Source organism: Gastrolobium bilobum, unplaced genomic scaffold (assembly GCF_033153095.1).
Source record: "Gastrolobium bilobum isolate Gb01-03AN ecotype WA unplaced genomic scaffold, APGP_CSIRO_Gbil_v1 utg6435, whole genome shotgun sequence".
Classification (NCBI taxonomy): domain Eukaryota; kingdom Viridiplantae; phylum Streptophyta; class Magnoliopsida; order Fabales; family Fabaceae; genus Gastrolobium; species Gastrolobium bilobum.
The window spans coordinates 36771-63224 of record NW_026895518.1 but is presented as its reverse complement, the minus strand read 5'-3'; the positions used below and the strand labels follow the sequence as shown (position 1 = coordinate 63224).

General features: G+C 33.6%; 4 protein-coding genes and 1 pseudogene across 8 annotated transcripts; all 5 read right to left on the bottom strand.

Annotated features, from left to right (window-relative positions):
- Nucleotides 1–317: 317 nt before the first annotated feature.
- Nucleotides 318–1355, bottom strand: LOC133315039 (uncharacterized). The gene has a single exon (XM_061516588.1). The coding sequence runs from the start codon at nucleotides 1353–1355 to the stop codon at nucleotides 318–320; it is 1038 nt and encodes a 345-aa protein (XP_061372572.1).
- Nucleotides 1356–1391: 36 nt separating this feature from the next.
- Nucleotides 1392–5974, bottom strand: LOC133315030 (uncharacterized). The gene is made up of 8 exons (XM_061516577.1): nucleotides 5959–5974; nucleotides 5324–5374; nucleotides 5178–5220; nucleotides 4167–4703; nucleotides 3778–4082; nucleotides 3054–3588; nucleotides 2308–2327; nucleotides 1392–1981 (listed from the first exon to the last, which is right to left on the bottom strand). Exons 1-8 carry the CDS (start codon nucleotides 5972–5974, stop codon nucleotides 1392–1394), a joined length of 2097 nt encoding a protein of 698 aa, XP_061372561.1.
- A 1618-nt stretch (nucleotides 5975–7592) lies between these two features.
- On the bottom strand, nucleotides 7593–10261 carry LOC133315022 (uncharacterized). Its single transcript, XM_061516568.1, has 10 exons — nucleotides 10112–10261; nucleotides 9755–10016; nucleotides 9572–9668; nucleotides 9403–9487; nucleotides 9260–9312; nucleotides 8961–9093; nucleotides 8418–8575; nucleotides 8207–8330; nucleotides 7769–7834; nucleotides 7593–7664 (listed from the first exon to the last, which is right to left on the bottom strand). Exons 1-10 carry the CDS (start codon nucleotides 10259–10261, stop codon nucleotides 7593–7595), a joined length of 1200 nt encoding a protein of 399 aa, XP_061372552.1.
- A 6026-nt stretch (nucleotides 10262–16287) lies between these two features.
- LOC133315013 (probable receptor-like protein kinase At4g39110) lies at nucleotides 16288–18087 on the bottom strand (annotated as a pseudogene).
- Nucleotides 18088–19420: 1333 nt separating this feature from the next.
- LOC133314969 (nuclear transcription factor Y subunit A-1-like) lies at nucleotides 19421–26245 on the bottom strand. Of its 5 annotated transcripts, none has more exons than XM_061516539.1 (8): nucleotides 26137–26245; nucleotides 25775–25858; nucleotides 25351–25638; nucleotides 24738–24853; nucleotides 24427–24498; nucleotides 22219–22383; nucleotides 19890–20326; nucleotides 19421–19806 (listed from the first exon to the last, which is right to left on the bottom strand). In XM_061516539.1, exons 3-7 carry the CDS (start codon nucleotides 25613–25615, stop codon nucleotides 19934–19936), a joined length of 1011 nt encoding a protein of 336 aa, XP_061372523.1. In that variant the 5' UTR covers nucleotides 25616–25638; nucleotides 25775–25858; nucleotides 26137–26245; the 3' UTR covers nucleotides 19421–19806; nucleotides 19890–19933. The 5 variants fall into 5 exon arrangements, with proteins under 5 accessions (XP_061372523.1, XP_061372530.1, XP_061372502.1 ...); XM_061516546.1 differs by having other exon boundaries at nucleotides 19885–20326; nucleotides 22219–22371; XM_061516518.1 differs by having other exon boundaries at nucleotides 19422–19806; nucleotides 19885–20326.
- Nucleotides 26246–26454: the final 209 nt, after the last annotated feature.

Sequence of the window (26454 nt, the reverse complement as noted above, 5' to 3'; positions counted from 1 at the left end):
TTTGCACCTGTTAGAGATGAATCATAAACAATAATTGGAAAAGAAAAAATTATTGAAGGGAATTATATAGTTTATGGCAGATGAATAATTCAGAATTACAATGAAAAATTTTTGACTCTGAAAAATGACAAGGGAATAAAATACTGATTGTGTCTCGACGACTGAATCTGCATAACAATAAAAAATTAGCAGAAAAATAGGCATAACAACTAAAGGAATGCAACAAAGAAGATTAAAAAATATTTTCTTATAAGAAATTGAGTTCTTACCTGATACGAAACATCAATGTTATCTCTTTGTAGAAATAACCAAGTATACTACACTAATCTTTGAAATACTTCCTTGTAGACGATGTTAAAAGTAGTATTTGTAACACAACCATTTTCATCAAGTATCAGCATCTTCAATCCATGTCTGCTCTTTACTCTAGATAGTGCCACATATAATTGTCCATGAGTGAAGACAGGCCTAGGAAGATAAATGCCAACATGAGACAGCGACTGTCCTTGACTTTTGTTGATAGTCATAGCAAACAAAACTACCAAGGGGAATTGTCTTCTTTGGAAGTTTACTAGAAATGTATGACCCAATGGGCTCATCTTCATTCTAGGGATTAACACAGTATCTCTTATATTGCTTCCTGTAAGAACGATTGCTTCAACAACATGATTCCCCAACTTTGTAATAAGTAATCTCGTACCGTTGCATAAACCTCTTAATTGATCAATATTTCTCAATAGCATAACTGGTACTTTCACCTTCAAAGTTAATTTATGATCAGGAATCCCCGAACAAGAGAATGTATTTAAGATCTCAGGGGAGATTTCGTCATCCTCAAGAGATGAATTACCATCTTGTTTCAAAACCTTATCTGAACTCAAAAATGTCCTTTCTTCACCCGGAATCACAGCCATTAGGTGCTCGTTTAACATGGCAACATCGGGCAATTTAGGAGTTAGAAGAGCACGTTCTTTAAAGAAAGTCGGATCTAATATATTAACCATCAGATTCGGGTAGACAAAATAAACAATATCTGAAAGTGGGTCTTCTGAACCTTTGATCAACAATTCATCTGAAATTGTTATAATAGATTCTCCATCAATATCATCTCCAAGATCACCATCTCCTATTTTAAGCAGACACTCAGAAAATTCTTTTATTTCCAACAAAGTATTAGTGCTACTTCCAGAATTGAGACGCATATTCTTGGTCAAAGATAACAAATGACAATGGGACCATAGATAGGAAGAATTGATGGTTGCATGAACTATCTCTTGTCTACTTCCATGTGGAAATACAGGTAATATTTGTCGAAAGTCACCTCCTAGAACAACAACTTTTCCACCAAAGGGCATATCAACACAGTTGGTATCATAAAATCTAAGAACATCTTAAAGTGTTCTATCAAGAGCCTCAAAGCAAAATCTGTGTACCATCGGGGCCTCATCCCAAATGATTAACTTTGTTTTTGACAACAACTCTGCCAAAGTAGAATTTTGTTTTATATTACACTTTGAATCTTCGGTGATCTGAATAGGAATGTGAAATCTAGAATGTGTCGTACGTCCTCCCGGAAGTAGAAGTGAAGCAATTCTACTAGAAGCAACATTAAGCACTATTCCAGCTCTTGATCGAACAAATGCTGACAGGGTGTTCCAAATAAATATTTTTCCAGTGCCACCAAAGCCGTATAGGAAAAAAAACCCTCCTTTACCTGCTGAAACAGCTGAAATTATTTTGTCATAAACAACCCTATGCTCATCACTGAGTGAATTCAGTAGTCTGTCATGCTCTTCTTTCAAAGAGAAACTGTCATACAACAATTCATCCATCACCAATCTATTCTGCATATCCAATAAAGATTCACCGATGATACTCGGCATGGATGGGTAATCAGAGAGGCATTTATCGTTGCTTTGCAACATCTTATCAATTTCTGCAATGGTTATGTTTTTTATAGAATCCTCCGTAAGAAAAGCATCTGAAAAAATTGAAAAATACAAAAAAAAAGGATTAACAAAGACAAAGTTGGTGAGGAGAGAAAAATAAAGCAAAATTATGAACAAAGCAAAGTGTGTGGAACTTAACGAAAAAATTTAACCAAATATTAAGAATAGGACCGTGTATGATATATAGATGTAATTTTTTACGAAAGAACAAAAAACACTCATATTTTTCCCAACGTCAAATGAATTAAACATAGGAAAACTGTTTGCATAAATGAATGCACAATACAGAACGGAAAAAATTTAATTATAATGCACAATACACATAAATGAATGTACAAAATTTGTTCAGGACAATTACCTTCACTTCCAATTCTTTGCCTATGCAATTAAAGAACATCGTCAGATAGTAATTCCCAGCATTTTTGGAAAACATTTTCAGGCCAGTTCATTAAGTTACCAAATAAAAATAAAGCAAACAGATTTCTCAGATAAGTTGCTGACCCCAATAACTTGCCTCTTTAATTGCATCAATGTACTCATTGCCATCATCCAAAAGTCCCAGAGAATAGCAGGCATCCTTAAATGTCGGAAAAAGCACCCTATTGATAGTTCTCAAATCTTCGTAACTTGTACAACCCTTTTGAAAATTAAGTAAAGTTCGGAGATAGGAATCTTCTCAATTATTGGCAGAAAAATGATTTATTCTTCCAATTGAAAATCCTTGTTTTCTGGGATGCCATTCATGCGTATTTTCTTTATAAACAAATTGAGTTGGATACTCTGCATAAGTAAGATGCCTACCTTCTAGATATTTTTTATTTGCATCCATCCAAGACTAAAAAATTGATTTTCTAGACTCCGCCCTAGTCTTGACATCAATTATTGAAGCATGTTCACTAAAAACAATGCTCTTTTCATTGGGTAGGTGAAATGGCAATCGCTGAACAGGGGGGAATCAGTAATGAATTTCAAATCCGAATATTCTCTAAGCAGCTTCACATGCGGACACATACCTATCATATATAAGCAATAAATTCAAAATAAGTTAGAAAAAGGTTATTCCAAGTAACGAAAGGAAAACATAACCGATATGAATCTAACAACCTGCAATCATAAAACATTTTGATTTCATCATCTGAATGATTTATAGCAGTTGTCACCTTGTCTTGCCCTTTATGAATGTATTTAAAAAGATATTTAATGGCACTACTCTGACAAGTATATTCAACATTGATATGCGCTTGATATTTTAAAAGAAGTTTTGCATTATACGGCACAACATAACGGTTATCAAGTTCAATGACGTTCTTTTTGACAACACTCCCATCATTTCTTCTTTTATAATGAGGGAATCCATCATCATCAATAAAAGTAAGGGAGCAAAACTTCTTGGGAAATTTCTTTGAACAATGTCTGTTCTTCATGCAAGGAGACTTGTAATTGTCAGGACCACAGGGTTCATGCATCATGTAACTCGTGTCAGCTGCAAAAAGTGAAGGATTAGAATCTTTGTTAGGAATCTCAGCTGAAATCAAATTATCAATGTCAAGTCCAGTATTAGGCTTTGCGGAGGGATGCAAAAAAAGTAGAATATGAGCATGAGGCAATCCACGTTTTTGAAATTCAACTGTACAAACATCTGTTACATTGAAACAAACAAACAGAGTTAGTTAAAATCAACAAATTGGTCATAGACGATTTTTATTTTGAATTTTTTTGGTAGGATACATAAAATTGTGATAAGGTTTACCCATATTATTTTCTATATATCAACGTGTAAATTTTGTCATAAAACTCGAAAAAAAATTAAAGTCAACAATACACTTACGTGCATTAATTGTGCCAAGAACACGACCCTTTTTTAAATCATGTAGCAATTGGTCCAATTTGAACTTGAATACTCTGCAAAGAATATCAAGACGATCTTCAGCGTTTAGGTTTCTTGCCTTAAGAAATCTGGTAATCTCTGGCCACTTAGGATTGCAGGTGATCGTTATAAACAGATGAGGATATCCAGCCCAACGGCAAATTGCAAAGGCATCTTTACAATTCTCAGCCTTATATCTAGGTCCGCCTGTGAACGAAGAAGGAATAATGATACGCCTTCCAGTGTTTACAACTTCATCTTCACCCCTGTCAAATGCATGTTTTATATTTTAGTATAACTCTGCCCTGAGATGACTCTGGTTATATCGAATAAAATTCAGCCTATCAGACTCAACCATAGTGTAAGCATCAACCAAAAATTGTTGAAAAAGCTTCCTTGAGTGATGGAGAACTTGGGACTCTCCTGATCTCATTTGAATTCTGAATGAAAAAAATTCTCGCATGCTAACAGTGGATCTTGGATTCGTCCTACCACGGGATATATAAGATCGCTCAACATCATCACGATAACCATCTTCACCATAAGGAAATAACAAAGGATACTGCAATCCAAGATACAACGAATGCTTGACATCTATACGCTGCAAAACTCTATCTTGTTTCTCAACAACAATATCCCTATCAGCCAATACGTTGTCTATATCCCCAACAATCAGAGCAGCAACTTCTGATGCAGAGGGAAGATTATAAACTCTGCCATCACTGCCACGCTTTCGAATCAGCCTCAACTTCACTCCACTGAAGTCATCTTCCCTATATCGATCTCTAGCGTACCTAAAAGATTGAGCAATACTGTTGTGTTTATCTAACTTTTCCTTCAATGATAGGACAATATCAGGATCAAGCTTATCTTCACTATTTATGGAACTGTAAGAATAATGTCATAAAAATAAGTAAAAAATAAATAAAAAATATACACCGTAATTGATAGATGACAATAGATTAGAAAATAACATGCCTTAAACAACCCAATCTATTGTCAACTTCATTGTCAGTATCATATATATATATAGCTGAGCAAATTTTGGAGTATGACTGTCAGCTGGAATAAGGCTGCCTATTAAATGATGCACTCGTCCCCCAACTCTAAAACAATAAGGGCCAAAACCTTGATTCACTGATCCGTCCACTTTTGCTCCAAAGGAGGTGAAGGAAAATATCATATTGTATGCTCGAATATTCTGTAAATAGTGGCGGCTCTTGATATTTGAATTATCATGCGATTTAAGCAACACATCAGGAGGAACTTTTAACAAAGGAAGTTTTACTTTACCATTTACGCAGCACAAACTAAACTCTGGTGTGCTGGGTTTACGATCTTTTTTATTTCTCTCCTCGTACCACAAATGTGCTCCACATTTCTCGCAAATAAAAGTAGGATCTCCTGCATCCCAATAATCTTAATAAATACAAAATGGAGAAATCACGATACTTGCACAATTTTGATTCAAAAAAAAAATGAACAAAATTTAAATTCATGCAAATACCTTCACTGTTAGAAGTAATGTTAGGCACAATGGAATTATTCATATCAGTACCTGTAACATAAAGAAAAAAGGCCATGAAGATATCAAACCTCATTTTATTACGAACATTTTTAATATTTTTTTCTTGCTGTAAGGAGAATTTAATTACAATCTGCAATTTCGTAATAAAAATATCACACAAAAAATGTGATAGTATGAGCATGCACGACATATGAAATATTTTTTTGTAAATACATAATGAATAGCATTTTTTTATCTCACTTTGTTGGAAGGCATGAGTTGAAGCACTACTTCCATAGGTATCACTGGAGTAGAATATGGTAACCTTTACAACAACAGAAAATTGAGACAGTGTTAATTCAGTTATATGGCTTCACGAAAGTAGTAATAGTATACAGTTACTAATAAAAAAAAGTTTATTATGATCATACTGTGACATGGAGTCAGAATTAGATAACGTACTAAGAGTTGAACGCATGGACACAGCATCATTAACATCTATTCCTATTTTGAAAATTCAAAAGTTGAGTAATTAATATACCACGAATAAAATTAATAAACAATAAGTAACACATGACATTATTTTCCATCAGCAATAGATGGTTCATAAATTAAACTTTTCCAAGATAAATTACCTGTTAAGTCTTCCATTCTCGTTATATCGTCTATATTAATAAACCGCTTAGAATTCTTCTTTTGAGCCAGTATGCTTTTCGCCTTATTCTAGCATTTTTGGTATCTAGAAAAAAAGGAGGACGCCAAATTTGTAAATCAAATGACTTTAGAAGCAATCGATAATGTGAAGCAAATGATCATTCGAAGCAAATGACATTTTTTTATCTAATATCTTACCTTGAGTGGGAGGAGTAATAAGACAATCATCAACATTTGATGAAGGAACTTTTAAAGGATTATGTTTTCTATTTTGATAAACACTGATTTATTTTTAAATGGGATGGCTCATATCAGTAAAAAAACAGTTATAATAACGATGAATACGTTTCATTTAAATGAAAACAATGAAAAAGACAACTTACCTCCAAACGGGTGATGGAGAAAATGCAGCAAAATTGTCTACATAATATTTACAGCGCAAAAACAACGAAGAAAAAAGAATCAGACATTGTTGAATTTCTTTTTTTTGATCAACCGTTGAAGGAAAATATTGAATAATGATTGCAAGTTATATAATATCATATTTTTTAGTGTTTAAACTACAACTACTTTTCTACAATTTATGAAGCAAAATTTGGTAAGAGTGAAAAGATAAAAAAAAAATCAAAGACACGTGTGTAGTAGAAGTTAATTGACACAACATTTTTTTTATTTGTCTTATAGGGACACATGACCATCGGTAGCCATCCTTGCACGTTTTGCAAAAGGTGAAGAATCCATCGACTCAAGCCAGATGCACAGATAGATGAAATGAAAAATTGTAAGATGAAACCTAACTACTATGTGACCTTTTATATACACCCCCGGATGTAACTGGTAGTGGCAAACCAACAGTCAAGGAAAACATAAATTGCAAGTGTTCAAATCTCGGTAATATGCAGGAATGGATTTTCCAAAGAAAGGAACTGTGAACTAATTAATGACTGCAATATATCCAAGGCACAGATTATTAGGGACCAAACCGTAAGCTGCATCTCATCACTGCATTACATGCCACTTTAAAATTTAAAATATTGTTTTTTGAACACTTTAAAAAACCAAACCGTAAGTTGCAATTAACGACTACAGAAACAATGTTCCATATAATCTATCAACAGTAGATAGGTAATGGACACCACATATTACACATATATGCTGCATGGAAAGTAGTAAAACATCACAAATGAGAAGTGCTAATTTAAAATGTCACATAAACAAAAAGACAGTACAACATGGAATTATAAAACACAACAAATGTTTGGAAAAGCTTGTTTCTGAAACACGAAATAATCACAGCATTCGGTCAGAGTTGCTCCATTCACTACGAATTTGTATACGCTTCCGCATCAAACCTATTTTAAAAAGCAAAAACAAAATACAAAAAAATCAGTAATTTGTATCGCGTCATCAAATGAAATGGTATGGAAAATTATTGGTTGCAGGAAAAAAAAAGTACTCTAACAGAGATGACAACATGAGTAACGTATTTTTTTTTGTTCTTACGAATTAAAATACAAATAAAAATTAGAATTTACATAACTCTTTTTCAAGATTTATTTTTTCGTTGTTCGCAGAACCGAACAATTAAATTCCTCAACATTAGAATCATGAGAATTCATCGTCGTGTCAATAAAGTTAGAGAAATGTCACCAACATCAGCATTGTCACATGTCTGACTTTTAACATCCTAGTTGATCAAATAAATAAAAAATATTTAAGCACACATGTTAGGCAACGAAGTAACCAAACACACTTTTTATAACACTTATATAAATTGAAATGATGGATTACAGCAGCCTTCTCTGGTTCTGATGATAAAATTTCATTTTCGTGAGCATTATCAAAAGTTGCTTCATCCTATAATCAAGAACAACCAACAACAGTCATACAAATGAATACAAAATGTGGACATCTCATATGAACAGTTCAACATCGTACATTGGGGTCGACCAGATCACTCAGGAATGCTGTGTTATCTCCTCGCTGATACAAATTTTAGATACTTGATATTTTGGCTCACTGAATGCGTTTAAGTTTTTTTCTTTCACATTAATCTTAAACAACATGGATTTCTCATTCAGAACGTTTAGTTGCTCAGGATACTGTTATGCATCAGCACCCTTGGAAAAAGGAATAAAAAAAAAAATTTAAACTTACATACATACCACGCTATAGCAACACAGCTCATATAGTATTTCATAACTAATTGATGCAAATAAAAATACAAACCCTCTTGAAATGCAATTCTCGCAATTCAGCAGCACTCATTCCCAACAAAGTAATACAGTCTCGATCAAACAACAGAAAAGAAGCAGAAGCTGTGTTATCCACAACTCTGACTTGAACACTAAATCTAGCAATTTTTAAAAAAACATCCATCACACACAAATAATTACTTATAGGATAGAAAACATTTTATAAATCAGCAGCAATATATTACCTAAGGTAATAATCTTCCCAATGTTTGTGGCAGTTTTTACAGTACCATTTTTCAAAATCTTCACAAACAGAAAATGGACACTTATTGCACGACTTGTACCACCAGTTGTATCTGCTCTCAATCGATTTTATAGTCCCATATGTGATGCATGTGGTCACCTGCAATACAGAAATGCAACACAAAAATGAACAACATATCAATTCACACTTACAATGTTTACTATTAGCAGCAGAAAAATATATCTAAATATTCATCATATTTCTGTATAGAATATTCTGAATATTGAGTAATACATTAGGCTGTACATATATAGCATTACCAAAAAAACTATAACAGAAAGAAGGGGCACAAACGTGCGCACAAAAGGTGCCTAACAAAATGACACAAATAGTGGAGGTGCCTAAACAAACTCACACGCACACAAGATGTGCAAAACAGAAACAGGTACACATCAGCAACTATAAATGACAGCAGAAATAAAAATAAGAAAAATACTAATATTCTAATAGATACACAAGTTACACATGCGAATTTAATATTTACCTCACTATAGAGCTTGATATCACTGATTGACTTTCTGTCCGTCTCCTTAAGAAAATCATTTTCATATGAATATGAGGACTGAGTAGACAATTGAGTCAATCTCAAACTACTTTCCACACCATCGGACGATAGACTAAAATGAAAACATTCATAACAGCATAAGTTTACATACGAAAAAAATGATAAACAGCACTACAAAGAATAATATGCAAACTATTTTTTGAACTCCACAATCTTAGGCAAATTCGAATCCATGACAATCTTCGTCATATATTTTGTATTCGTTATCCCAATTTTACCTATCCAATACAGAAACAATGAACATCCATCGATGTATAACATAGTACAGAAGCTAAAATTAAATCAGATACATGTAGAAAAAAAGAGCAACAAAGCACATACCCCTAAAACCCTTTATCCTCCCTAGTTGAACAATCATCACCTTATGAGGAGTGTTACTGCTTGCCAAAAAAGATTGTACCTCATCCACATAATGCTCCCACAAAGTGCATTCCAGCTTGTGACCCCTATACATTAGAAGCAGAGAGAAGAAGGTTACAGATGAAATGATTCGATTAAGATACTGTAAAAAAAGTTAACATTTTGTATACCTGAGATTGTCAAGTTCCAACACAATCATCTTTGTTTTCCTGCCGGAAACTACATGCTCACAAACTTCCCCAACTCCTGACAGTAAACCAATGATGTCTACAGAGCAAAGAAGACAACACTAATTTTATAATTAAAATCACAAAAAATTATTAATCAACAACGGTCATTAAACATTACATTACCTATTAAATAAGGAGACTCCGACGATTCTTTCTCAATGACATTGTAATCAACAAAATCAAATACATTCGCAGGAAAATTAGGTTGAACAATCGATCTAACATCAGTCCTCAAGTTGAAAGACAGACGATAATCATGTCGGGTTGGCCTAAAATTACCGTTACTGAATCCAACTCCGAAATTTTTAATAAAATTCACCTTTCCATCCGTGATTTTTTTTCGGACTTGCAGAGTTCCCTTGACAGTGGCATGGATCCTTCCACCCTACAAAAAAAAGAAAAGACAAAGTATCAACAACACAAAACTAAAATCATAACAACAGCTACGAAAACAATAAAAAAACAATCAGTATTATGTACCCGTTCATCCAACATAACCATCTCAACATTGTCGTCTAAACCTTTACGTTGAAAGTTAGGAACCTGCCAAGATCGAACAACCTTAACCTTAATCCTCCAGTCCTCCTTTGTAGGATTAAGATCCTTTATAAAATCATATCTTGAAACCATTTCTTTTGGGAAGAAGGAAAAGATGAAAAGAAGCAGGAGACAGAAAAGACGAAAAAAAGCAGGATATTTGTCTCAAAGAAACAATTACGAAAAATTGAATACCAGAGGGAAAAACGAAATAACAATGCACATAGTTCCTTTTTATAGACGCAAGCAACAGCAGAAAAGCAGTCAGAGATTAAATTAGCTGAGTGCCACCCAAAACTTTCCAAATCTTTTCCCACCATCCATATTTTAAATTCAAAATTTGAAACCATTTCAAAATTCGAATTTTAGATCAGCTGAGCAATTCCAATGTAAAAAGCAATTAAAACATATATATATATATATATATATATATATATATATATATATATGGTTTGAAGTTTCGATGTTACTAGGGGTGTTCATCAACCGATCCAAACCGATTCAAACCGCGGAGACCGAACCGAAAAATCGATAACCGAAAACCAAAAAACTGAAAACTGAAAATAAACCGCAAAATTTAATTGGATTGGATCGGTTTTTGGATTGGTTGATGAAAATCGATCCAATCCAAATCGATCCAATATATTAATTCCTCTCTATCTATTTAGGCATTTCCCTAATCATAACCCAAAAATTTCTGAACCTAAAACTCATTAACCCATCAACTAAACCAAAGAAAAAACTTAGTCACATCTCATTAACAAATTTTCATCTGTGTAGAGTTTCATATCTCATTGCCAAATTTTTTTTTTTTTACAAAAGATGTTATTTGCACAATAATCATGAAATAAATTTTAGGATTTTCAAAAAATCGAAAACCGATCCAATCTAAACCGAAAAAAATTGGATTGGATCGGATCGATTTGAAAAAAAATTCAAACCGAATGGATGATTATATGATAAAATCGAAGGGATTGAATCAGATGATTTTTGCTTCCAAAACCGATCAAATCCAGACCGCGAACACCCCTAGATGTTACGAATTAACTCATTCCAACTTTTAATTTGTTTATAGCTTACATTTCATTAAGATGTTAAAATAAATTATTCAACTTTAATTTTGATATACTGTTAGTATAAAAAAAAGGTTTGTATTTACATCAATAATTTGACAACACATTTTTAAATGATAGTGTAAAAAAGTATTTAATTGAATAAGTTAAACCAGAATTTCACTCAATTGACAAAAATTTAATTATATTCAGATTTGAATCCTTTGTTTCAGTTCTCAACGTATTCTTGTCAGTAGGTGGATATAGGGACCCATATTAATTGTTTGCTTGGGATCTCAAGTTCCTACGCACGATCCCAAATTTGTGGGTGCATAGATGCGTGTCGTTGATTTCACTTGAAACACGGATTGGAACTTTCATGAATCCTTTTTAATCATCAAGCTACTTGTCACAGATACATCTCGTTATCAATTTCAAACATATCGCGTGAGATTCTTTCGTGTGTGGTGTTGAAATAAAGTGTTTTAATTTTTCTCTTATTTTTATTTTTTTGAATAAAAAGAATAAGAAAAACTAATTACATTTTATTTATTTAGTTAATTATTCATTTTTTTAATAAATTCCAATCGATTCATCATTTCGCGAGTAGTCCGGTTCGAAACTAATCTTTGAATTAAGACTAATTTAAACCCTTCTCAAAAATGTACTGAGAATCGAATATATATTCTCAGCTCTACTTGATCAATTCTCTCGCATCAACTGTGCTAATTAATTATTCACATTTGAACTGTTCATTTGGAACATGAGGCGATGCATGTAGGGGATGAGGTCAGGAATATAGCAAGAGTTATTAGATATGCTTTTGTTATTTTGCTTTCATAATTCTAAACGTCGCAGAAACCATTAATTGCTAAAGTCAATTTTGTCGGCATGATCATATGCTTATATATTAATTCAAAATCAACAAAATACCAAAAATATTTGTATTCACATAAAAGCAGCTGGGAAAGAAGATTAATAAGAGACTAATTATAAAATAAAAAATGACTATATACATTAAAGAATCTAATTTCAAATATACATGTATCTTTGCATTTTCTAGATCGCATGTTTTCTGTACATATCCTTTGTTTATGTATAAATACCTATATCTATATATAGACCATGTATCTTGACCTGAACAAACTTAAAATGAGAGACAGAGATGTGAATATGGGTGAGAACTTTAATGGAATAATGGATATATATTAGTGACCAGGGCCTCTAGGACTTGGTCCAGAAGCTAAACGCTGCAGCCAAAATGCCATGGTGTTCTTGGCTTGCTCATAGGTTGATGAGGTGAACGTTTGGAGGCTATTAGCTCTTGCAAATTCCTCTGTATATAAAACCCTGCTTGCCTCCACCCTACTTTGACTCATCAAAATAGCCATGCAGATCACAACAATTAGGATCAAATTCAAAAGGGTGCATGTCTTTCCTGAATTCATTGTTGGAAATTAACTCTCTAACTTGAAGAGGAAGGTTTGTTGTGCCTAGCTAGTATTTGCAGAGGTGTTTCTCTCAATTTCACACCTTATAAATTGTTAGGTGTAATGGAAGCTTGTGGTTGGTGTGAAAATTAGCAGAAAGGGGGTGCCATTTTATAGTGTGACAAGGAAAACAAGTAGGTGTGTTAAATTTGTACGTGTCTAATTTTTGGACTCGATCAGCTTTTTCATTGGACATTGATTTTATTAAGGGATTACGTGTTGACCAAGGAATTTTGGCAAGTTGACATGCAATATGAAATAATATTATTCTTTATATATACTCAGGTTCGAATTCAAAATTTATATAAATGAAAAAGAAAATATTGTTAGAAAGAGTTCTCACATTCAACACTTCACGTTATTCCTAAGAGATTCAATTTTTCTCCTATTTGTTAAGTGGAAGGGTATTATGAAAAACGAAAATAAAACTAAAATATGGTTCCCGTGATTTGCCTGGTAAAGAGTTCAAGGTTTCGTGTACTAAAATTAAATATGCTGACATTGCGAAAGTGTCCTCGTTTAACATATCAGGAACAGGAAATAAATTTAATATAGCTCTGGAGAAATCAGTGGCGGACCTGTTTGAGTGCGTGTCCAAGTGTACATACAAATTTTTTAAAAAAATAAAATAAAATAAATTTAGATTCATTAACAAAAATTTCAGGACCCAATTTAATCTCTTAAAAAAAAAGTCGACTCGTGATTTTTTTAAATTTTAAAATAGACCCATGTTAGTCCTTTTGAAGGATTAATGTGGGTCTTTTTGAATTTCAGATGACTATGATTTTGATTATCTGGGTCTATTTTTGAATTCTGAGAGATCACAAGTAGACTTTTTTTTGCTAAGTGATTAAATTGAGGCCCTTAATTTTTATTGAGGACCCAAAATGTTCTATAGTAACAGTTTAGTTGACTCTTGATTACTTTTTTTATATTAAGTTAAAATTTTCTCTTTTTTTTCTTATATTCTTTTGTATTTTAATATATTTAAAAAAATATAAATTTTTATTATTATTCTTTTATTTTAAGTGTGCAGACATTAAAAAAAAAATTCTAAATCCGTGCGAGGAATAGTAAGGCCAAATCCTGCAAGGTAGTTTTGGTTAGTAGTGTTGACAAGGTAAGGGTGCAAAGATATTATATTTGATTGCGTCATATTTTAATTGTGTCGGGAAAATTGAATTGACTAACTACTCTTGTTATATTTGACCACGCCAGAGGAAATAATAAATGATAAAAGGTCGGGAGTGGATTATGTAAGCAATTATAATTATATAAAGATAAATTAATAATAATAACTGAAGAGAGAAAAAAATATTAAAATAGATAGTTGTTAAATCATAACCAATTTACTTTTATATAATTATTATTTTTCTACATGATCATGTCATTTTCTTTTTAAACATGAGAGAATCAATTTTCAAAAAAATCAAACCTAACCTAATAATTAAAATTTAACACTTAATTTTTTAGTTGTTTATGGGAGAATTGAACAACTTTGAGGCTTTCTTCCAAGTTTCAAATTCTAACAAAACTATCCACTTTATTGATAATTAGGAGCCAAAAAAAGAAAAGACAGACCTTTTATACTTTTGGTACAAATTTTTAATACTACTGTCATCGAATTGAATGTGACGGTACTATTATATAATTATGTATTTTGTGAAATACATAATTATAATATTAAAGTTATTTTTTTTTCTCTATACACGTCAGCCGACAAGTTATGAAGAGGAAAAAAAATTATATTATAACTATGTTTTGGAGGAGATTGACAAAAATATAGCAGAGTGTGTTGATCAAGGTGCTTGGAATGTTGGGTACTTGCGAAGATTTTTAAGTAACGATTGGATTACCAAGGTGACGAGTAACCTGTTGCTGATTGAGGGAAGTGAAGTTGACATGCAAGTTTGGATAAATAACCATGCCTCATCTTCTTTAGTCAAAGTTGCTTATAGGAACATATATAATGCAGTTCTCGGAAAATTTACAGAAGACAATTTGGAAGAAATTGTGGTCTTGGAGAGGGCCTGAACAAATTAAAACGATGATGTGGACGGCTATACTTGGTAAACTACATGTTTGAAGTAACACCAGTAAGTGGGGAGCAGGCCCAAATGTGTGTCAAAGTTGCCAATACCAGGAAGAAACTATATTGTTCATGTGCTACGAGATTATAAACATGCTAAGGAGATATGGCACGACTTGTTTAGAGGACATGTGCCCTCCAATTTTCATACTATACTATGAAAGTCAATGACTCGCTTACGATAAATGTGGAAGGTTCATGGGGGAAATTAATAGAGAATCTGATTGGAGAGATATTTCCCTTCCAACTTTTTTCGTACTTTTAATAAGAGAAGAAAGTCAAAAATGAGAGTGTACACAACAGCTATGTAGCACCGATATCGACACGGGACACGATATGACACGACACTCCGACACGTTAATTCTAAAGAATGTTAGATTTCGACACGTTTGGACACGTTTTGATATTAAATAATATTTTTAATTTATGTAGTGTATATTATATTAATATTTAATAATTTAACAAAAAAATGAAACTAAACTTATAATATTCATCAATTTTGCAAAGAAATATAATATATTATATTAAACTCAATAAAATGGTATTCGTAATCCAACGAATCTAATAGTTGGAACAAAAAACTTAGCGCAGTGCAACCTTTGAATCTTTTGTGAATTTCTATAACGCGTGTTATAGTGTCGGGGAGTGTCGGGAAGTGTCGGATACGCACGTCAGAATTTCTGAAGTGTCGGTGCTTCATAGCACAACAGATTCTTTGCGGAAACCAATAAGACACACGTCATAAAAACATAGCAGGCGCGCACATATATGCTCCGTGAGAAGCGGAATTCATAATTTTGCACATCTTAATTTTTTTAATAATTAAATTAATCAAATCAGGGCATGTTTTTTAAGGTGTGAGTGACTATATCCTAATTCTTAAATGAATTTTTCTAAAAATCTAAACCTGTTCTATTTAGAAAATAGAACAGACTATATAAGGTAGTCCAGACTGTAAACAACTGATCGGGCCTATTTGTATCCCTAGATATAATTGATTTATAGCAGTAATACAGTTTTTTTTTTTTTTTTTTTATACTTTTCCCTAATTTTTATTAGTTTTTTTTATTTTCATTAGAATTTTCATTTCCCTCCTAACTGTCATCTCACTTCCACTTGTACTTTGTTTCTGAATCAGCGATGTTGCAAAATACCATTTGTTTAGCAATGGAACGAAGTTTCTCCTATGCTTCACATATATATATATATATATATATAAGTTTGTGCATGTTAGACATTTATTCAAAATATTGTTTCATTCCGATATTCAACGTTTTATATGGTAATGGCGCCAAAGAAGGTTTCGCGAGACAAGAAATGTAAAGAAGAAGATAAAGGTACCGTTGATGTCTGTCATGGATTGTTGCTCCTCTGTTTTTTTTCTTGATTATGCTATTAAGTTAAACAGGTGCTGATTTAATTGTTCGTCGTTACACGCTGGTACCATCAATTGAAATGGAACGGTGAAATCGATTTTTACTTTGATTTTTACACACTGTTGTTGCTCCTTTCCTTCCATGATAGAAGAGGCAATTTCTTTCCATAAAAGATGGTCTCTGAAATTTCCATTAGGCATGTATTCATAAACCAGGATCATTTCTTCATTCTCATCACAGTATCCAATCAAGGACACCCAAATGCCTCTGTCTAAGCTTGGACAACATTTGAATTTCAGTTTGGAATTCTGTGATACCTTGTTCTGATCTATGAAGCACCGATACGCGTTTTCGATACGTTATTCGATGATACAGAATGTAGATTACCAAATAATACGTTTCCGATAGGCGTATCCGATACGTTGGAAAAAAAAATTAAGGAGTATCGGTGCTTCTTAGGTTCTGATTGTGGATTTCCTCTCTTTATTGCAACTTGAGTCCCCTCATCAATCACACCCAAGTAGACATTACAAAATCCACCAACACCAATAATGTTTTTGGAATCAAAGTTTTTGGTGGCTTCTAGTAATTCTGCAAAGGAGAAAAACCGGCCTAAACCCATTGATGAGGAGTAGAAGTTGATCTTTCCCATCGAGGTCTTGCTGCTCATGAAGCTTGTATCACCAGCATGTAAAGGCAGTAACCATGAAGAGACGCTATTCCTCTTTTGCCAGTCTTGAGGCCTCTTGTGCCACTTGATCACCATAGCACCAAGACCAACAAATGCTCTCCAAACATCATGGCAAATCCAACTGCTGCAACTGTCACATGGTTAGAACCACTAGCTCTTCTTCCATCAACACCAAATTCCCCATCCAAACTATTCACAGAATTGCTAATCTTCAAGACCTCTATACCATTCAAGATGGCATTGGCATCTCCATCATCAGAATTTGCCGGTCCAACCTGAACTGTGAGTCCTTGACACGTCAATGTTGCAGTGACTAACCAGTTATAGACGATAAATCCAAGTTAGGAATTTCCATTTTCCCATTAACATAGACGTTAAAGTAGAGTTCATTAAGCCCTTTGCTTACAATGTCACAGAAATGCAATCTAACGAGGTAACTAAAAGAAGTGTCCACATCAAATTTCCATGAGACATTGAAATTTGGCTGGTTAACACCAGCATCACCCATTTCAGTGGCAGAAGCATACACCGTTTGTGGTGCAATCAAAGGAGAAATTGTTGGTGTATCCTTGGGGAACTTAATGGCGCTGGTAGCCACTGAGACACTCTTTGCCAAGTTCTTGTTTGTCAGGAAAGGCTCATCAGATTCCCAAGTTCTTCCTAGGGTGTCATTTGATGAGGTGATCAACGATCCTCCATTGTTGAGCCTGAAAACAGGTTGGAAAGCATAAGTTGTCAGGCCGGTAAATTCCCCTACCGGGAAAAGGCCGGCGCCGTTGTCAAAGATCAGGTTATCATGAGCTGAAACAACTTCAATGGCATTGATGAATGCAGCTGAGTTCTTCAAGGGAATGAAGGATATGGTGAATTGGGGTTGAGTTACATTGATGAGGTACTCCTTGAGGATTGGCTTCTCATTGTTGTTAACATTTAAGCTATGAAGAAGAACATAGGTATCTGTATTGACAGAGAAAGTGGCCTTCTGAAGATCAAAGACATTGTTTTTAATGGGTAGAAATGAAGTCTAACCCAATGAAAGCCAGGTTGAACCAAATGGAAGGAGTACTTAGCTTCCTGAATGAAAATCCTTGCATTTGAGTATATGGGGGAAGGAACATTCACACCATCTGCTGAGACTTTATATTCATCATTGGCTTGCAAGAAAGATTTGGCTTGTGGGTCTAATTTGAATTGTCTTCCATCAGGGCCATGACTCTTCATTAAACATTGCACATAGCAAAAGTTTTATAGCACCACGGTGTCGTGTCATTTTAGCATGGTTGTATGCTTAACACAGTGTTGGATTATTCAAGTGTGATAAGTCTCGCATTAGTTGGTAGTGGGTTAACTGAAGTGTATATAAGTGAATGAACCCCATGAATTCAATGCCTTAAAATTTTGGATTGAGACATGATGTTAGACTTATTTGATGTATTTGATCCATTTAGTTCATTGATAGTTGTTTCCCGCCGTGAGCTCCTCTGGACCCGCGTGACAATATATCCTTTGAGATATATACATTGATTTTGCAATTTTGATCCGGGTTTGAGGAAGGCCAAAGGTATTCACAAAAGTGCTTCTCCAAGGATTAACCTTGGGATTCAAACAGTTATTTTTAACCACTGTGACGGGTATGTCTGTTAATGACATTGGAATTAGTGAAAATACAAATGAAAATATTGGCTCAGTTCAATTGGGAAAATTAATTCTTTTAGGCGTTGACCTATGATTCGATATCAAGCAATCAACTTTTGAAGTGAAAAAATGTTCCAATTTAGCAGGGGCCTTAGCCCTTATGATAATAGAAGGAAAAGATGCTTGCAATATCTGTGATATTAGGTGCATTCAAAAGAATATTGAGTGTAAATATTGTGCAAGGATCATTTCTTTAGAAAATGAAAATTGTTGTTTTAGAGACAACATTTTAAATGCATAGAAAAAAATCTATAAAAAAAAAAATGATTTTCAAGAACGGATGCTATGAACAATAATAAATAATAATAATAATAATAATAATAATACAAGTGAAAAAAATTACTATACATGAGAAATAATAGAACCCTCAGAAAGCTTGGTATCAACCAAGAAGGGTGATGGGATGGGCATTGAAATCAAATGTAACCTTAAACTCTTAAAATTAAGATTGCCAAGGTTCCCGAGGGAGCCCCTTTAAGATGTGGACCACACTTTTTTTTTATTTCTTCTTTTGTTCGTTAAAAAATATGTATATAACCTAAAACATGAAGAGGAGAGACAGAGAGGTAAAGTGCAAGCAACTTTTTGTGCCACTTGCACAAAAATTCTTGAGCAACTTTTCTTTCACCCTTTTTAACTAACTTTTTTTGTAAAAAAGAAAATTAAGTTCCAATCTTTTTTTTATAATATCATTAATTTTATTCAGCAAGGCCAGGTTTCCCCAGCAAATTTGAATTCCATTTAGCACTTCCCACATGTATAGGGTGAAACAAGATCCAAAAATTATGGGCATGCACAACCACCATAGAATAATGGGGTTAACAATTTCATATGGAAACACGAGCATCAAAGCAAACTACTATGTAGTATATAAGTACCAATTAAGGATAATATGTGGAAGGAGAGATGGGATAAAAGAGAGTAATGTTTTAAGATCTAGTGGAGTATATGTCACACAAGTCAGTCAACAGTTTTATGAACCTTCAAACCGAGATTAAAATATTAACTTGAAAAAGTTAACAAACCAAAGTGTTTTTTCTTTTCTTTCTGTCATCCATTTTACAAATGGACTTGTGAAAAGAAACAGAAGCAAGGGGAGACCAAACAAGGCATGGAGTGTACCATGTATCTTCCTTTCTGGTCTCACCACTTTAATTAACTGAGCCAAGAATGAATTGCCTTCGAGTTACAACATCATAAGGGTGGTTTCCTCCAAGTGGATGAGACAAAGCCCTTCATCTTCACCTGCAATATATGATGAACCTTATATAAGACTTTGAGAGAAATTCAACCAAACCTTAATCTATTTCAAGTTTCTAGTACCTAACTATTGCTGTATGGCTGAGGAACCCCACCAACTCAGAGGGAAGTGTTATTTAATAGCCCCATTTGGGGCTCCATGCATACGCATGCGCATGATTTCCCTCTCTTTACCAAAGCAGTCTCCTTCATTTCTTCCATTTAACTGTGAATGGTACAGTGTTGTACGACCATTACCATCATGGTAACCAATGTTGAAACTCAGCACTTTGTGCATGTCCTGAACCCCGGACTGTGACGCATTTGATGAGCCTAGATTCTCATTGTTGGTTAACAAATGTTGAGCGGTAGGTGAGGTTGTTGAAGGGTTTGCACCAGTATTGTGGCCTTTTTCTAAAGTGGCATCGGAATTGTTATCTTCGAGCTTCTTTGTATTGAGAAAGCGGCCTCCATTGCCCCTTGCCCTTCTCATAGCATGTTGGTGACGGGATTCATGGAGATATGGCTGTAAGAAATAAATGAAACACATATGAATATGAATGATTCTACACAAATGGCAAGAAATGAGAGAAGTAAAATTATATGAATACAAAACATTCAAACAAAAACCTTACCAGTGTGAGACATTGTCAAGTCCAAAAAAAATCATGGACATTCATGATATTGCACCCCACTACCTGACCATAATCATGTGTCCAGAAACCACAATGCTAGACTAGTCCACTCCACAAGATTACTTAAGAGTATTCCTCTCTCAGTATTTTATTTTAGCTTACAAATGAAATATTCAATCTAGCTATCTACTATATGCCTCCTCTTTTACCCTTAATTGTAAAACTTGAAAGCGAAAAATCAAAATTTCCTTCCAAAGTATTTTTGACCTGAAATAGTAACTTGAGAGTTACTTTTGCAAGGTTTAACAAAGATGCTCATTAACTTCAGGGCAGATGATTAGTAACACAAGTCTTGGCTTAAAACATATTGCACAACTCAAGTATGGATGAATGCAATTCCGAAATCAATTCCAGGAATTTCAGAACTATATAATTGAATGTGGATTTGAAGGTCATCTATAGGAAAGTTTGCTTGCTTTTGGTAAGAAATGTATTACAAGAACTAGGGACTTCATAAGAATAGAGCAGAGATGTTTTATAGGCTTTGCAAGCATACACCACACATTTTCGTTTCTTTTTTGTGTCTTCATAGAACTGGAAATCCAAATATAAAATAGAACCGGTGCCTTCGCGTAACAACTTAATCTTTTAAGAAATTTGGTTCTTGACACCAACTAATACATAAACCTAATAGTCAATTAAAGAACACTTTGACTGTTATGAATTCCTGATAGTGAAAATTGCTAAAGTATTCTGGGTTGGACAGCGGGTCTGACAATAAGGGGCCTAAGCAACCCACAACAAGAGGGTCCGACACCACATCTCAACCCAAAACCTTAAGGTATTGGGTTAATGGGTTCTTTCACTTATATGTACCATGCTTAGCCCATTCCTTTTCGATGAAAGACTTTTTATCACTCACACTTGAATTCCCAACATTCTGAACACAATTTTACACAGGACCTTCTCTAAAATACTGTCATAAAATTTCTAGAAACTCCATATTTTCATAATAACATAATTCTTTATTTGGCTTATCTTTGATATATGGCCTTTTTAAGGGTTGTTATTCTAACATACATCAAAGAGATCTCATGCCCTTCTCACATTTGATAATGTTTTTCCGAGTTTACATTTAAGCCTTGTCTACAGATGTTTTCATATCCTCCAGTTTTTTATGTCTTTTCTTTTTCTACCAAAACAAATCTTGGCATTTAAAGATAGATTTCCACCTAATTTAACAGGATGTTAATTTGTCAATACCATAAAGATGTCAAATTTGAGAATTTAAAAGACATTAACTTGAATCCTGCTGCTTGCTGCATCACAGAGCAACAGGCAAAGCAGGAAACAAAATTAATTTTCCATTGTCTTTTCTATCAGATTTTCACAAGAATCAAACCTAATAGAAAGCAAAATAACCAAAGAAATCGTGAAAACTAAACTAATATAGGCAGCTCAGCATATAGTCCAAGACATGGTAAATAATTTTCAATTGCCTAAATCTATACATGATATCGAGATGGTCAAGTAGATTATCAGAACAAGTATGAAATACAAAACAAATGGAAATAAGAAGCATGATAAAAGCCGCAACATTAAGGCTATGAATGCATAATCCTCATTCTAGTAGTAACCTATTGCTGTAAATGGATTTTAATTTTACAGCTATTTTTTCTTCATTTCTGTTTTCATACTTTCATTATATATTTTTTTTCTGGATAGTAGAGACCACGTCCTCCTAGTTATATGCTTCCCTTCCTAAGATAGATATCGATCATACCTTTCTAGCTTTAATCACTTTCTTTTCAAGCTCGGCCTTAGCACGGGACTGTCTTCGCCTCAAAATACCATGATACTGCTTTGCATTGACATAAACAGGCTCCTCTTCCATTTCGAGCGGCAAAGGCATTCTCGCATGATGCATTCCATATAACTGAGGGTTTATCTAGCATTATGCCAATAGCTGTTAGGACTAGGAGAAAAGTATCAATATAGTATTGCATTTACTTGGTTCAACAAGAATATTAAAAGACAAAAAGCCCGAGGAAAAAAAGAAGGGGAAAAGGGGTTGAATTTAAATTGTGATACAAAAATTCATGAAGAGAAAGAAAGCCTTCTCAAAAGGAAGTGCTACCATCATAAAGATGACACTTATGCAGTGGTTACAGTTACAACGATGTGAAAGGTTTAGCTTTACAGAATGTCATGGAAAACAAAAAGAACCTCGACATACAACCAAAGGCATTTCCAAGCTTATTGTTACCACACCATTGCTGATATGCTCAAATTACTTCAAACTGAATAGTGACAAGCTATATCTTCTCGCTTACATAATCTATATCAATATTCATATAAAATATATGAAGGTAGATTCTCACAAACCTCGTAATGCCACATCATATGAAGTGCCAATGTGGCATCCTCCCATGAAACAACCTTATAAATAAATCATTAACTACTCAAGGACATACAATAATGGAAAAAGTTACAAATAAACTTTACAATTAGTGTTCTATGAAAAGAATCCAATCCCCGTTAAACCTGAATAGCGAGTATGGGGTGGAGGTAATTCTTGAACGCAGTCTTACCCTTACATAATTGCAAAGAGGCTGTTACCTAGATTCGAACCCATGACCTTTCGGTCATAGAAGAACAATTTTACCACTGCTCCGGTTCACCCCCTTTAATTAGTGTTCTATGAAAGAAAGAAAAAAAATTAAAAAGGGGCAAAGCACGGTGCACAAAGCCCCCGGACTTGTGAGGGTAGGGGTAATGGTCAATTGTATGCAGCCTTACCCTTATATTTTTGCAAAGAGACTGTTTCACAGACTCGAACCTGTGACCGGAAGGTCACAAGGAGCAACCTTACTCTACTTCAAGACTTGCCCTCCTTTTTTTTTTTTTTTTTTTTGGTAAGGAAAAGGAGGACTAAGCCCCCAAAACAACAAAAACAAAACCGGAAAAAACTACGAATTACAACCTAAGACACGAGGTCTTCCCACACTCGCCATATCAGCATTAAGAAGCGGGATTAGTCCAGGAGGAGGCTCCCCCCACACTAATCGGTCATCCTGATTACCATGATCAATAATAAAGTTTGCTAACCAATCTGCACAAGTATTTGCTTCCCTTATAGTGTGCTGAACAAAAAACTAATAAAAGAACAAACATATACCAAATTATTACATAAAAATTCAAAAAAAAAAAAATCATTTAAAAAAACTAAATGCAAATATTAGTATGCTAGTATCCCCATTTAATACTTTTATGGATATGATTCTCCCAATGCTTCGAAACTACTATGTGATTATTATTTTTATTCATTCTTTATATAGTTACAAAAGAATGATGTATAGAATAAAGTTATAGTTCAAAATATTGAATTAGCAGCACACAATCATGAAAAATATACAAATAAAACTTTTTAAAAGTTTATTATCAAAGTCAAAAATAAAATATATGGAGCTCGCACATTCAATTATCATCACATAAATATTTATAAACTATATTTAGAAAAAAAAAACTAACTACAAATATTAATGTGCAAACAAGTTAAGACACATCATCAGAAGAAAAAATATATATAAATAAAAAGAAATAATTTTTTCCCAGAAAATAAATAAATATATTACATATATATTCACTTTATAAACTAATTTATCATTAGAAAATAGTTATAAAATATATTCAGAATAATTATAAATATTGATATATAAAGTCCTGGCACAGGCTAAGAGACTAGTTATTGTTTTATAGCAACCCTTTTCTGTCAAAAATAAATAATAATGTTTTAATTTGTGAATAAGCATCTTATGCACAAATATAAGTGCACAAAATATCTATACTAGACACCAAACAAAAGAAATAAACAATTTCTCTTTCCAAAGGAGCAAAGGAGGATCAGTTTTGGTCTACAGATAAAAAAAGAGACTTGTTCAAGTGAGAACGAATTTCATAAACACTGTATTTAAAATTGCAGATGGCATACCATAGCTTGTTGCCCATAAGTAGTCAAGATTCCACCATACTGTGCATCTGAATAAGGATAAGGTGTTAAGACCTGCATCACATATTGAGGAAGCTTATAATCTTTATTTTTACACCCCATAGATATAGTAGAGTGTCAGATTCCATAATCCCAAAAAAAAAAGAGCTAGTAGAGAAACAAAGAAAAGAAAATTGACATATAATGTGAGAGATTTGAGGTATAAACTCAACTATAAATTAAAGGCTCATGCAGTGGATGACAAAAGTTCACTATTCCTACATATCTTAGAAAAATTAGTTCCAAGATCTTACAATTGAATGACCAACAAGTTTCATCTGGGAATTTGGACCAAGGTGTTTGTCCATGGTAAAAGGGGTTGAGGACAGGGCATGTTTGATGTTTTGGTGCTCTTTAGCAACATCCCCACCTGAGATCATAAGAAATTTTTCCATAAATATCATACTCATATACTATGCTAATGTATGTGCAGAGACACATTAAGTTTCTGGTGAATTCTTAATTTACAAATCAAAAGTCATCATCATTGGAGACACAAATTCCTTACTTTGAACATAATCAGAAAATCATTAATTGATATTTCCTTTAAAAAGTTACCTGCTGTATATAAGTTTTTCTTAATTATGAGAATTAACCCTAATTTGAAAGGCAAGGGGGTCATTGTTAAGAAGGGGGTAAAATGCATACTTTTATATTTTTATTAATTAGGCTGAAAAGCCCAATTGGTTTGATAAATCAGGGTGGCAAAGTGCAATTGACTTGAAATTATGTCAACTCAGACTATTAAAACAGATGATAGAAAAACTGACACAAGCATGCTGGTTAATTCAAATGAACAGATTAACCAAAAAAAGGAGAAGAAACAAAAATGCATTACTATCAAGCAAAAGTCTAAAACACAGACACCTGATTTATCAGTTCCAGACAGTGAAGGAGAAACCATTGGTTGCCTTTGTTTATTGAGACCAATTCCCTTAGATAGGCCTTCATTGGTCTCTGAAAGTGTGAAACCATTCATGATTGAACCATTTAGCTGATCTGTTGAAGATGATTTGGAGGCATTTTCCCTCACTCTATGCCACCAAGGCTGATGAGAGTAAATGGAAGATTGAAACTGAATCTGCTCACCATGCTCTACTCGCCAATCATCAGTTTCAGGTTTCCCTGGCATCTTAGCACAAGTTTTCCCCGGAACTTGAACCAAACAAAGAGACAACAACAATTTCAAAATCATAGATGCACAAGAACATAATCAAATTCCATAAATTTATATATAGAAAAAGAGAAGATGCTAAGGATTACAAGAACATAATCGAATTTGAAGACTTACCCTCCACTCAGATAACCCCAAAAGGACTTGGGCTGGATCAAGTTCAGTGTTCTTGAGCTGGGAATTTTATTATTTATAGCTACCCTGAAATTCTATATTGTATGAGAACAAAGTGATGACTACCCCCTTTCATTACTAGACAGAAAACTCAAAAATCAAAATTGCTTTTCTCATGTTTTCTTGCCAACCAAACACACCAACTGAAAAGAAAATTCCCATTTCTCACAAACAATTATAATAAAGGAAAACCCAAAAACAAGCAAAATCAAAAACACCCTTCAGAACGTTCTAGTCAAATATGAATCAAAGCTAGAGATCTTGTGATGTAAGAGCATAAAGCCATAAACTTTGGAAGAACTTACTATGGGAAGCTTTTGGTTTTCAGAACCTGAATTGCATTGAGATGAGACCCATTCTCTCTCTCTCTCTCTATGTCTGCAACCTTAGGAGAGACAATGAAGCATGATGCAGTGATGAGAATAAGAATTAACAATTACGAATATTAAGGAAATAAAATAAGGTTTTTGTTTTATTTTTTTATTGAGAAAAAGGAAATGCAAGAAATATATTTTATTTACACTTCACGCAAAGGTCCGTTGTCCATGTCTGATGTCTCCCCTTTGGAAGAAAACAAAAAGAAAATAAAATATGTAAACCTAAATTACCTAATAACTTGAGTG